The 13,810-nt window shown below is 40.4% G+C and overlaps 1 protein-coding gene across 1 annotated transcript in view; it reads left to right on the forward strand.

The window, feature by feature from the left end:
- The first annotated feature begins 229 nt into the window (after positions 1–229).
- Positions 230–13,810, forward strand: part of LOC134532939 (sodium- and chloride-dependent GABA transporter ine) — a 71,572-nt gene continuing 57,991 nt past the window's right edge. Inside the window, exons 1-2 of the mRNA XM_063370012.1 lie at positions 230–1,036; positions 6,190–6,484. Of these exons, the coding sequence (XP_063226082.1) occupies positions 6,210–6,484 (275 nt within the window). The 5' untranslated portion in view covers positions 230–1,036; positions 6,190–6,209. The remainder of the gene's footprint in view (positions 1,037–6,189; positions 6,485–13,810) is intronic.

The raw sequence follows: 13,810 nt of genomic DNA on the forward strand, positions 1-13,810 counted from the left end.
CCTGACTGAACATGTGGCTAAGACAGCTAAAACTGGATACGAATTTGCATTTATTGTTGACAAAATGGTCACATGATCTGATGTTATGTTCAAATTTGAATAAATTCGTTTTTTCGTATTCTGTATCTAATGCGATTTGCAAATTAACTCTTAACAATCAGAAATTCGCCATGTTTAATTTAATCTTTATTATGAAAAAGTGTGTTATTAACTAATTTGGACTTAATGAACTAGGCATTATGACAATAATAATTTAAATTTCATCGGATAACCTGGATACTGAATGATTTAGTGAATACTTGAGTTTCTTACTCCCTGTCTTCTCTTGTGGGTATGCCACTGCACAAATGGAATGATCATCGTCAAGTTTTTAAACTAGTTGATATGTCGTAGCGCCACTAATTTTTCAATTTAATTTCATTGCATAAATAATTTAAAAACAATACCAACGTGTAATGAATAGAAGATATGTTATTGTGTTCATATGTAGGTCGTAATGAAATTCCGACCGCTATTTTTTTTTCTTGCTACCGCTAAAATCATATTGCATATGTTTTATCAACTCACAATATTCATAAAAGAAACCGTACATATACACGCGAACCCATAAGAAAATTCAAGCGTCCTTTCTGACTATAATGAAAACTCGGTTACATGTTTATAAATTATGCAATAATGATTGTCCAACAAACAACAAAGGGATCTCATAAACAGTACAGTTTTGTAAATTACAAATATTCTATGGCACTGCCGCCTCACGAGAACACAAAGCAGCGGCATGGCGTCACTGCGAATCAAGGTCAACAGGTGGGAGTTAGTGCAGCTCGCGGCCGGTAGATGTCAGCGCAAGCCTCGGGCGTGGAAGAAACGTAGCAACGCGAGTTTCTCTTGGGCACTGTTCGCTCTTCTGTGAAGAGTAAACGGTCGTGTGTGTGGTTGACAGTTGTGCGTGGGTCTTGTAGTAAAGCAGAAAGTCGTATGCTTGCGTTTTTACTCGTGGTGTCGGCTGGATGTCGACCTTTATAAATTGTTAAACGTAAGTAAAATAACTTATAATTCTTAATGGAGTGTTAATTACAACAAAATGTAATAGTAATTGAACTTGGACACTATGTTGTAATTAGGGCTCTCTTGTTCATCAGGTCTTCCAAGAACGTAATTGCTGCGTAAGGCAAGCTGGTTTAACTTACTAGAACTTTAAAAAAAATACTTTAATCAATGTACCTACGTAAAGGGATAAGGAAACTTGTTTTCACATGGGTAATGTCTTTAACGGTGGCATCCTTAATCACGCGAGAAAAAAAATATTTTTAGAATTTATTGATGGAATGAAATAGCGCTTGGCGGATTTTCTTAATTTTTTTAAATTATGGATAGAATATGCCTATTATGAGTACAATAATACGGAAAACGACACAACAGTCTTGTTTTTAGATTGTCGTTAGATTTTGAAATTTATCTAATAATTAACAACCTCAGGCCTATTAAAAGTCAAAATTTTGTAACATACCTATGGTTTAAAATAATTTATCGCCTAGACCACCATAATAATGTCAGTTTTTAATCATGAGGACACCCCACTTGCATATATAAATATAGAAGACAGAAGACAGGGTTCGAACTCCCAACCTTTCTTGTCAAAAATATTTTCTAAACTAAAGTTGAGCTGGCTGGATAAGGAGCAGCATATTTATTTACAGGAGTGTATAAATTATTTCCTTTTGTTAGTGGGAATTATACCTTTTTGGATTATTCGGATCCTTCCCCCGCCCCATCTCCCCTCCCCCCATCTTCGTACGCATTAAACATATTATACACGATTCGTGCCGTATGAAACAAATATTTTTGAGTGTAACTCTGAAAAGGGAGCGAATCGTGATCCAAGAAATCCTAGGTTGAAATTTTCTCTGCGTCGGTTATACCTACACCGAAAAACAAAATACGTTTGTGGAAGATAGACTAATCACACGGGTTTCATTAAAAAAAACTGCATCTGAAGTACCGTAAAGCAGCTACATGTTCGTATGTATTCATATATTTGCAGCTAAACCTAAATAGCTAATATTACAGGCTCAAATAATTCCTCTATCAGAACGTACAGTTCCTGCAATTACCTTAGGCAAATTACTGGGAATGTATCTACCAGTTACATTAGTCCTGAATTATTACGTACAAAAGTGAAATTAATTTGAACCGCAAGTTGTGTCTGTTAATTTATGTTTTACTGGGCTGACGCGCAGAGCGTAGGCAGAATTTCTTTTTTTTCTTTCTTTTTTTTTTGGGGGGGGGGGGGTAAGAACCACTTTTCCCGGTGTTTTACATTCAATTTCTTTCCTTTTGCTGCTGAGAATTATATATATCATATATATAATATATAATATATAATATATAATATATAATATATAATATATAATATATAATATATAATATATAATATAGGATATCCACCCCCTCGGGTTACGCTCCTGATGACGCGTGTCCTCTTGGAAACATTATTCATGTGCCAATTCTCTGCACTTAAGGGGGTTATAATATATTGCTTATAATATTTCTTGTTTCGACACAAAATATTGTAAGCAAAATGATTTTGGATACCACTCCCTTAACCTCGAATACTGAACTGACGGCGAAAATCCACACTTCACCGATTTTTCTAAGCCTTCCATATATTGTGTGTCAAACAAATCATCAAAAATGTTAATTTCCCTTTTTCCACGTAATTTACACAATCACACTTAGTTTTTCAGAAAATTTAATTCATAAAAACAATCTTCCTTTTGGGTGCTACTAGTCTCTGCATACTCTACGTGCTGTTTTTTTTTTTTTTTTAACTTTATTACCTATATTATGAAAAAATACAATTTACTGAAAAATATATTTTTTCCATACATGCATAAAATAGCAGTTGGTAAAAAATGTATAAAGCTGTAATATTTTTTACAGGATAGTTTTAATATACGCCGAGATATTATGCTAACAAAAGGAGCTCAGAAATTTGGATTAGCAGTAAAGATTTATATCATTTGGAGCGAACGACTGTTGAAGAATTGAGTTTAGATAAAACAAAGATTTAAAAAAAAAATAGAGATAATATATTGGCCTGTCATTTGAGAAGATACGGACATTTAAAAGTGAGTATTATATAATATTGGTGACGAAAAGGAATGCTCGGAGGTATATATTCTTCTTTTTTTTTTTAAGTACATCTAATTTAAAACATGCAAACAATTGTGGAAAATTAATTTATTAAATGAGAGTACTGAAAATATACAGTAAATTGGTAATTACTGAGATATTTTATAATGAGTGTTTGCAACCATTCGACAGTGCCGTGTGATTCCATACGATATAATAAATAGGAAAAAAAAAGTACAACTTTCTTCCTAAAGTGATTATTAAGGGTGAGCTATGCGTCCTTAAAAGTCAAATTTTAAATCAATTATTAAAAGAAACATAGGAAACTACTTGCAGCATAGCAACAAATCTGGGAATAATTTTTCTTATGACTGATATCTTACACCTGTAAAAGAATGGTTGATAATATAATTTCCCTTCAGTAGTAATAATTAAAAGTTTTTCCAGTATTTTTTTTCGCAAGTATTTAATAATAACACATAGCTTTGATAGATTATAAGCAGAAATTAACAGCAATCTGTGGTCCTGTCCAGGTAGGCTTTTTTTTTTTTTTTACGAAACGCGTACTTAAGTATCAAACGTTCGATTTGAACTGTCTGGTAGGAAACACCTAATACACGCGATACTCTAGGTTTATAGTATGCCAAAGGAGACACCGTAGTAATATGTGAGAACACTTATAGAGAGCCACTTCCATGTATGAAGGAATTTCAAAATTTCAGAACAAGCTTGTGCGGGCCGATGGTAAACTGGCGAGATTTATCATAAATGTGTGTGGTGCGGTATGAGAGTTTACTTCATATTTTATATCTCACTGCAAGCATTTCTCAACCAGACTATTGGGATGATAAGACATGCCCCTCAACATTCGTCACTGTATCTGGCTGCAGCACGGCAGGGCCACCACTTACTTGTAAGCTGGGTTGTTCGAGGAGCAGGGGCGTACGCGGAGGGTGGGGGATTAATCCCCCCTCCCCCGGTCGCTAATACTAAACTATCATTCCCACTGACAAATGGAAAGAATTTGAAAACAAACAACGAGAAAATTGGTTCTATCCTCCCCCCTCCCCTCTCCTCCTTCCTCAGTAGTGTACACTCCTGTCGAGGAGTTTCTGTGCCATGGCCTCCGGGGATATCCGGGTGTGACACCCCTGGATCTTGTTTCCGTGCAGGGCCGCGTGGAGGCACTCGCGATCTCGTTCAGAGAACACGCGTCATTGAACACAGCTCACGCTCCAGTGTCGCGGCTAAAATACCATCTTCCTCAGCTGTTTGACGTGTAACTTCTTAGCTCCCAGTGCACGGCATTGGGTGGCCGCGGTGCTGCCATCTGTAGCGGATGGCGCGAACCAAAGGGAAACTGTACAATATTAGCTGTTTAATGAGTTTAAACAAGGTGAGAAGTATTAATAAAATTATTTGTCTGAAACCACATCCAAAGCCGGATTATATTATTTTTTTCAAGTCTTCTTCGTTTTCATCGGAGCCGTTTTATTATATAGTTTAAACTTTCGGTGATTCAACAGTCGACGTAGCTGCCCTAGCGTCGTATGCGGAAACTACGTGTGATTATTGAATATACATTTATTATATATATATATTGATTATTGAATATACATTTTTTTTAGCTTAACTTAATTTTTTTTTTTTTTTTTTGCGTTTTGCAAGATTTAAACAAGGACTTAAATAGTTTGAATCAATCAGTAAATTAATGGGCGATTTGTTGATGATTATTAGAATTTTTTCGGACATTTCAGGATAATAATTACAGATTTTCAAGAAGTTGGCCAAAATGGCCGATGTTGTTATTAAAATAGCATTAAAATATTTTTTTTATGAGTTTTAGAAATTTTAGCAATTTTTCCGGATAATATTTACATATTTTCAAAATAGCGGGAAAACCAAATGGCGGACGTGGCGCAATCCAAGATGGCCGCCGTGGTCCCGATAATTGGCAATGAGCGACGGACAAACCCGAACATGGCCTAATCCTCACGATTGGTAAGACACAACTGAGTAAGCCACTAAGCCATAGTCCAATAAGAAATAACATTGTACCCGAAGTCTCTCTACTCTACACTATTACAGTAGTGTATCGAATAAGTGAACTTTGATTTACCCTGCCGATCTAAAGCGTCATTGCCATCAAAGACTGTTGGAACATTTGCTTGAGATCATAGAATAATGATTGAACAGTTGTTGAAAGCCTTAATAAAATTAACTTTAAAAATTCCAGTTTTTGGTTAAGATAATTATGAAGTGACGTGAAAGAATCCACACCGAAGAAAAGTAGGAAAATTACCCCGAAAGATGATACCACTGCTCCAACTGAAAACCGAGGTGATTTTTATTATTATATCCGTGTTATCGGAGATTTTGCCTATCTGAGGTTGCAGCGATCCACATTAACTCGGTTTATCAAGACTCTACTTTATCTTTTATTCTCAAGAGGGCCATTTTCCTCAGAGGCAATTAGATTTTCTGAGCGAATTTTTAAACTTTATAATGAAATCGCTCCGATAAAGGCGAAGAAGACTTGAAAAAAAGTACTAAACCCCGGCTTTGTACCTGATTTTTCAAGGAATTTCATGAAAATACTGCCCATCTTGTTTGAATTCATTAAAAACAGTTGATCCTGTAAAGTTTCGCTTCGGCTTCGTGAGCGTTGGTTCGTGCCATCCGCCGCACGAAGTGACTGCAGGCACCGCAGGGGCAAAGCCAGGGGGGGGGGGGGTTAGGAATTCAATCCCCCCTCCCCCTCTTAGCACCAAATCTTTAATTAATTTCTTATTCATCACTCAAACAAATTTCATATTAAAATTAATAAATTTTTTACCATTACAATATTTAAATTTAAGTACCGAAAACTTCTAAAGTAACACTATTTTACACCTTAAAATCCACATTTTCCCGGGGGAGGCCCCCGCTTTAATACACGGGTTGGGGGGGGGGGCATTCTTCTTAACACCCCCCCCCCCATACACAAATCCTGGCTACGCCACTGCAGACACGCGAGCTCGGCGGTCCAGTGGCGAGTGTGACGGGTGCGCGCAGATGGCCCGGCGAGCAGCAGCATGAGCGGCACGGGCGAGGAGGAGGCGACCGGCCGCCTGCTCAAGTCGCGCAACAACGTGACGGTGGTGGCCGCGGGCTGCAGCCTGCGCTCGCTCAAGGAGGACCTGCTGGCGCCCGCCTGCACCCTGCGCGTGCCGACCGCCGCGCCCTACCACGCCGCGTCCACCCGCTCGCTCGCCTCCATCGGCGTCGGCTCCACGGACGGCCGCAAGCTGACCATCCGCCGCGTGCCCACCTCGCCCTCCGAGCTGCTCAGCATCGTCGCCCCGCCCGCGTGAGTCTCTCCCCCTCGACTTGCACTTGCCTTATTACCGTTTACATCCCCAGGGCCGGTGCAAGGTCAATTGGCGCCCTGGGCGAAAAAACCTTAAAGGCCGCACCCCCCCCCCCTCCCCCGGCCGGACACTCCAAAAAAAAAAATAAAAAAAAAATTTCCTTGCTTCAAAATACATCACGTAAGCCTAAGATTTTGTCAACAATTAAATGTAAGCAGGCTTGTGTTTGTTTTTACTCATTACAAATCATAAACAGGTCACCGTGGACTTTAAATAATTACTTATATCAATATAAACTTTCCAAAGTGTTACAAAAATCCATTTTCATCTAGTTTCAATAATCGTTAAACATATTATATGAGCTGTTATGTGTCGTGCTGCGCCGCCCCCAGCTACTTGGCGCCCTAGGCGGTTGCCTAGTTCGCCTTTATGGACGCGCCGGCCCTGGCCATCCCAACATTGGGTTGCAGTGAAATCATATTTATTTTTGCATTCTTTTCAAACTACCATCACTAGAATGGAATATTTCATCAGTCCGATTGGTTTACGTCAACTGATGCTAATTTGATGTGTAACGTCTTCGCTCTCGGCGTTTGGTTGGAGTAATTTCGCGAACAGAACGAAAGTCTCATGGAACGGAAGTGTGTAACCACAACAAGGGCGCACATGCGGCGCCTCCCCCCTCCCCCCCCCCCCTCTCCAAATCCCTTTTCCCACCTAGTTCTAAGGGAAAGGAAACAATTATAGTGTAGTCAGATGTTTTTCTTTTTCAAGAAAATTATTTAAAATGCTGTATTACGTGGAAGTGTTTTCAAGTATAAGGACTTTGCTCCTGCATTTGTGTTTATAAAGATTCACTGGTTTCAATAAAGTAGTTAAAATAACTTATTCTTTTTTTTGGAGTATGAGTACCCTGGCCGTTATTTTTATTTTTTATTTTTAGTTGCAGAAGAAAGTTTTTGACAGGGTCGGAACCGGAACTTTTTTTGTACAAACTATCATTTGGGCGCTTTTGAACCACGGTGATGCCATCTGTGGTGGATGGTGCGAACCGAAGTTCACAAAGCCAAAGGATAACTTTATAGTATTAACTGTTTAATGAATTTTAACGTTTCATTATATGGTTTAAAATTTGGCTCTGCAAATCTAATGATTCTATAGTCGACGTAGCTGCTCGGGCAATGAATTCAAGCGGTGGGTGCGGAAACTACGTGTGATTCGCGTCAACAAATGTAATTGAAAACACAATTTGTGTATATGTAATTTAAAGAATTCCAAGTCAAATTTCGTGTCCGAGTTTCATATTATAAGTGTATTTGCAACATGAGAATACGTCGATTTGCTCTTTCCCGAGGTTAGATGTTACACATCTCTGGTGAGTACTGAAATACTTGCTCACGTGTTTTTTTACATATATTTTTTATCATTGCCTAACGCTAATATCAAAGTAGTAGATCTAAATACGCTCATTTAAACGGAAAGCAAATTTATAGTTAGGTGTTGCTGCTCGCTTGTTGGGTGACTCCATGATGTGGAATAACAGGAAATGCGGCTTTCCTTACGCGGAATAACAATAAACGCGGTTTTCCTTACGTTGTGATACCACTACGTAAGTTAAGTTAGTACCGTGGACTTGTCCTCGACAGAGATGGCTGAAGACAACCAAAATATTATTACATATATATTTTATAAATTTTATAACAAATTTATCATGTTCGCGTTCAAAAATCTCTATCAATATACCATATTAATCCCAGACTAAAATCAGGTAAAAAATGGGTTACTATATCAATGGTTTACCTCCAATGAAACTATAATTGTGCGTTAATATACATTTATCCACCCCGTTTCACAGACACGCTTTTGAAAGCGCAAGCGGGCCCCCTCACTGAGGGTATTCTTGATTCCAGGGCTCTACGCCTGTGTGTTCCTCTGTCTGTCACTGCGTTGCCCAGGTTTGTTGTCTGTCTGTGTTCACTGTTTTTGTTGCAACTGTCTCGTAGTTGTCAACCCACTGTGTTCGTATGTGCTGTGTTATTGTTGTAATTCATTTCACGGAATGCTATTAACATCTGACATCGGCTGATTTGGGCTTCTTTTTTTTTTCCCCTGTGTGTTTGGGAATTCATCTTTATGTGTCTGTTCATCGGGTCAGGGCCGCAACTGGGGGGGGGGGGGGGCAAGCGGGGCATACGCCACGGGCGCAAAGCTGTGGGGGCGCCGAAATAGCTTGCACTGTAATTCTTACTACAACTGGTAACTGGTAAAACATTTTTGCATGGAAGTTACAGTAGCACAGAAACTGTTACATGTAGGTAAGGAAAATGCTAAAATAGCACCATTTTTCCGTGGGAGGGCCCCCGGACTCCCTGCTTTATTGGTGTGGTATGTGCCAAAAAAGAGGGGGGGGGGGCATGAATCCATTCATGCCCCGGGTGCCAGAGACTCTAGTTACGGCCCTGCATCGGGTGACGCCACACAGTGCCAGGTAGCTGCCACCTGAGCTGCACGGAGCACAGCCGGTCGGCAAGTCGACCAGCCGCGCGCGGGTTCCGGACGACGAGGCAGCCACTCCGCGCGCCGGCGCTGGTCGCCCGTGCTTGTGGGAGGGGGGAGGGATGAGACGCACCATCGGTCGGGCTTCGACACGCGAGCGTGACGGCATCCGCCGCGCCGCGCCGACCGTGGCGCGCGGTGGTGTCGCTACGGCGACACGCGAGACACGCGAGACACGCTGGCGGCGCGAAAACGGCTGTTCGCCCGTTTGTGTTGTGCCGATGGCTATCGTGGAAACCGGTGGCGAACACATGAAGTGGGACCAGGGCCGGCGCGTCCATATAGGCGCCAAGTAGCTGGGGGCGGCGCAGCACGACACACAACAGCTGATATAATATGTTTAACGATTATTGAAACTAGATGAAAATGGATTTTTCTAACAGTCTGGAATGTTTATATTGGTATAAGTAATTATTTAAAGTCCACGGTGACCTGTTTATTATTTATAATTATAATTAGTAAAAAAGTAAAAAAAAAGCCTGCTTACATTTGATTGTTGACAAAATCTTAGGCTTACGTGATGTATTTTGAGGCAAGGAAAATTTTTTTTGGGGTTTCCGGCGCGGGAGGGGGGGGGGGGTGTTAAGGTTTTTCGCCTAGGGCGCCAATTTACCTTGCACCGGCCCTGAGTGGGACTGGAAGAAAAAAAAATTGAGCGAGACTCGGTACTCGCCAGTGACCTCGGTAACGAGCAAATTCATGTGTTCTCGTGTTGCATATAGACTTATACTACCAAAACCGGGCCATGGACTTGAAATTTAACATAGAATTTTTTTTTTTTTTTTCGAATAATGCCGAGCGTGATAAATGTATGCAAATTGTGTTTTCAGCTAAATTTCTGGACGCGAACCACACGTAGTTATCCGCTAGAATTCGCTGCCGGAGCAGGCACGCCGAATATGAATCATTCGATTTGCAGAGCGAAATTTTAAACTGTATAATGGAACTGCTCGGATAAACGCGAAAAAGACTTATAAAAATACTTAACCCCGGCTTTGGACCTGATTTTTGGAAAATAATTTTCTTAAAATATTGAATCTTGTTAGAATTCATTTAGCAGTTAATAACCTAAAGTTTCCCTTTTATAAATACGAACGCGGGGCTGTCTTCTTTTAAGTATTTATCAAACTAAAAGTTGCAGTTTAATACATAAATCAAAACAAAATTAACCATAAACATTTTAAAACATATAACACTAAGTTTATGTATGTATATATATTTTTCGCTTATACGACCGAAATCAGCCTGTAAATACTTTACAAATCAACCTTAACCTTATTGAGAAGATTCAACATTTCAGATTTAACAGTAAAAAAATATATATATTCACGAAATTCTTTTATTCATCATGGTGACAAATATATGTAAGCTAACAATTCCTTGTGTGTCTACAATATGACGAACGCTGCGCTTTCTCTAAATCTCAATGCTAACTAAGGATTGTCAAAATAGTAATGCGTATTTTTTAAGTTCTCATTATTTAGTTTTATGACTGTAAATGATGACAAATTTAAAAGGATAGTTGTACTATTATTAAATTCAGTTTGGCACACCATTTCGCTTAGTACATCTCCGATTTTCGTGAAAGTTAATATATACGGATGGATCACGCGGGTCCGCCATATTTTCGAGATTGAGACTTCAAAAGATGGCAGCACCGTACTTTGGGACACATTTTTCGTTCCAAACGACTTCCGTTCCATCCAAGAAAGTACTGCTACCAAATGCCATACACCGAGAGCTAAGATGTTTGCGCATCAAAAATATCGACCTGGAATGACTTTAAGCGTGGTGAAATCTAGTTAAGTAAGAATGAAAGACATACAGGGGCGCAACAACAGGGGGGGGCAAGGGTATTTTGCCCCCCCCCCCCCCTCTGAAACCGTGAAGGGCAAACGGGGGCAAAGAAAGTGCTGTGTAATAAATTTTTAGATAATAAAACTGCTTAAATAGCACCATTTTCCACCTTGAAATACAAATTTTCCCGGGGGAGGACCCCCGGACCCCCCACTTCAATAGGGGGGATCGACGATTCTTTATAAAAAGGTATATTGCCCCCCCCCCCCTCCTTTTGGTAATTTAGTTGTTGCGCCCCTGAAGATATACGATTTGACCCGGACGTCATTGGTGGAGACTTGAAAGTGCTCAAGGAACCTGAATTGCATCTTTATCCTCATTTATAAAACTTATAATTTAATGACCACCACTCAAATCTTTTATGTGCTCGGGAAGACTGCGCGCCAGTCCACAGTCTTGCGCTTAGAGGAGATACCGCCCTAGAAGCACCAGCGAGCGTCGCACTTATACCGCCTGACCAACAAAGATACACCCCTGACTAGGTGGCTAGGTGGGTACACTGAACACTTGCTGCGTTGTGAATCTGACAAAGACAGTAGTAGGTGTACACTATGACATTTGCCCTCTGCGTGACTACATGTACCTACTGCTTTTGGCTGCCTTAGTCTGCTTCACCTTTGGATTGCAGTACGGAGTAAAAATCGGACACTGTTGTTAGAGTGATACTACCGGCAGTTGTTAAAATTAAAATTCTTATTTTGTATGCCATCTTTAATGATAATAAATTAAAAATATATATTTTTTAATTACACTGTTTAAATTTTTTATAAGGTCATAAAATAGTGTCTACTGAGAGTTTGATTACAATAATTGCAGTCATTCTGACAGAAAAAATATAATTAAATGCCAAACACCAATTACAGAGGAGAAACTAATTGTAACATTCAGTATTAATAACAAGTAATTCCATGAAATTATGTGCAATGCTGAAAAGAGCCGAAATTTTTAAAATAAAATGATATGAACAAAATGTTAAACCAAATGGTTGATACCAATATGGCGTCTTTCTATTACATCTCCTTAGAAATAAAAATAAAAATCTGAAATTATTAGATGATGCTATCGATGAAATACACCAGGAAAATTTAGTTCCAGAATTCTCATTCCAAATTTTACCTTATAAAAAAAAAAAACAATTTTTCCGAGACATTAAACAAATTTTCATTACAGTGAAAGGTTCTGACTGAAACTTTCGTCCTCAATGGAGTATGTCCGGCAAAAGAGCTCACCGAAACAAGGACAGCGCTAACAGCAAAGAAAGAGTAAGTGCCCATTTAAATGCACACTGCAATGTGCCTGGCGGGAAGTGTCTAGCACGAGCGGTCCACGGCTCGCATTAGCGCAGATCAGTTACGTCCTCGCCGCCCAGGTTCTCAAGCCCACGCTGTGTGGAGCAGGTCGTCAGTATGCGCCGCCCCCTCTCCTGTAACTACTAGGTCGTCAGTATGCGCCGCCCCCTCTCCTGTAATTACTAGGTCGTCAGTATGCGCCGCCCCCTCTCCTGTAACTACTAGGTCGTCAGTATGCGCCGCCCCCTCTCCTGTAACTACTGTGTGCTTCCTTCTCTCCCGCGCTCCTCTTCCCGCTTCACTCGTTGCACGACCCGCATACGCTCACGCCACCGCTTTGCTTTTGGGGCCTGTTCCTACTCGTCACATAGCCTCGGCTTCACCGCGTACGTTTCATCGAGTATCGTGATACGACAACATGGGAAACTCCTGCCAGTTAGCAGTGGCGAAGCGCGAGACAATTTACTGCATTGCTTTCTAGCTGTTTTACACTCCACGCCGCTAGATGCCACTGCCGTTACTGGTCTCGCACACTTTCAACACATGCTGTCAAAAATGTAGGTACACTTCACGCCCGCCAGGATCGCCGACATATCGTCCCTATTGCAATGTTTGGTTTCGTGTCTTAATTTTCACGACTGTCCTCGCCCCCCTTTTAGTAATACTGCCGCCGTTGATAGTTGACTGGCCTGTCAATTATCTCCTCTCGCGGGCTGACGTCGTTATATACGTCTGTCGCTTTTACCTAGGCATGTAGCCCTATATACTGGACAAATAATGTGTATTATTTATTGAAGTCATACTTCTAATGCGACTTCCAACAAGGTTGCGTTAAACGTTTAACGCTCCTGGGGAGGGGGAATAGAAAGAGACAAAACGAGAGTAAGGAACTAAGAAGAGAGTAAGAAAAAAATAAAGATCCTGACAGTTTGTAGTATCGCCATATTTTTTTCAATTTTTAATACCCTTTTTGTATATTACAATTTAAATTGCAGAAAAAAAATCATGTTTCATAGACACATAAATAGTGAGTGTGTGTCATTTCTCTATGTCCACGAGGTCTCGCCGCGTCAATTTTCTCCTTGGGGCGAACCCGTCAGCTTAATTAAACAAACAGCTTTTATCGTTGAATGATTTCATGATTTATTTTTTTAGTTTGATTTGATACAATATGATTTCACTAAAAAACATTTTCTACCCCTTCCTATTTTCATTTCCACATTACGAAGTTTCACTTCTTCCGCGCGGAGGGACTCCACGCACTATTTTTGCATGCAATTAAAAACTATTTTTTAATGATGCCAAAGAAGTATAACTTCTCACGCACGTACCTAAGTACACGCGCCTTTTTTTTATCATCTCACTTCACTCATTTTATCGTTTTACTTTAATAAACTTTTAACGTATGTTAACTCTCAGAGAAGGGAGAAGGCGCTGTGGTTGCGTGGTAATGTATGCCTGGCGGGAGAAGGGAGGGGGGGGGGAGAAATGCCTTACTCGCCCCAGGTGTCGGAGTGTGACACCGCGCGTGTGAGAAGCTGCGTCGCGGTGCAGCAGACAGAAGCGGTAAGGCACGCCTGCTATTGAAGACGATGGCTGACGGCGCGTGAGACTGAGAACTGT

The sequence above is a fragment of the Bacillus rossius genome, chromosome 6, assembly GCF_032445375.1.
Source record: "Bacillus rossius redtenbacheri isolate Brsri chromosome 6, Brsri_v3, whole genome shotgun sequence".
Classification (NCBI taxonomy): Eukaryota; Metazoa; Arthropoda; class Insecta; order Phasmatodea; family Bacillidae; genus Bacillus; species Bacillus rossius.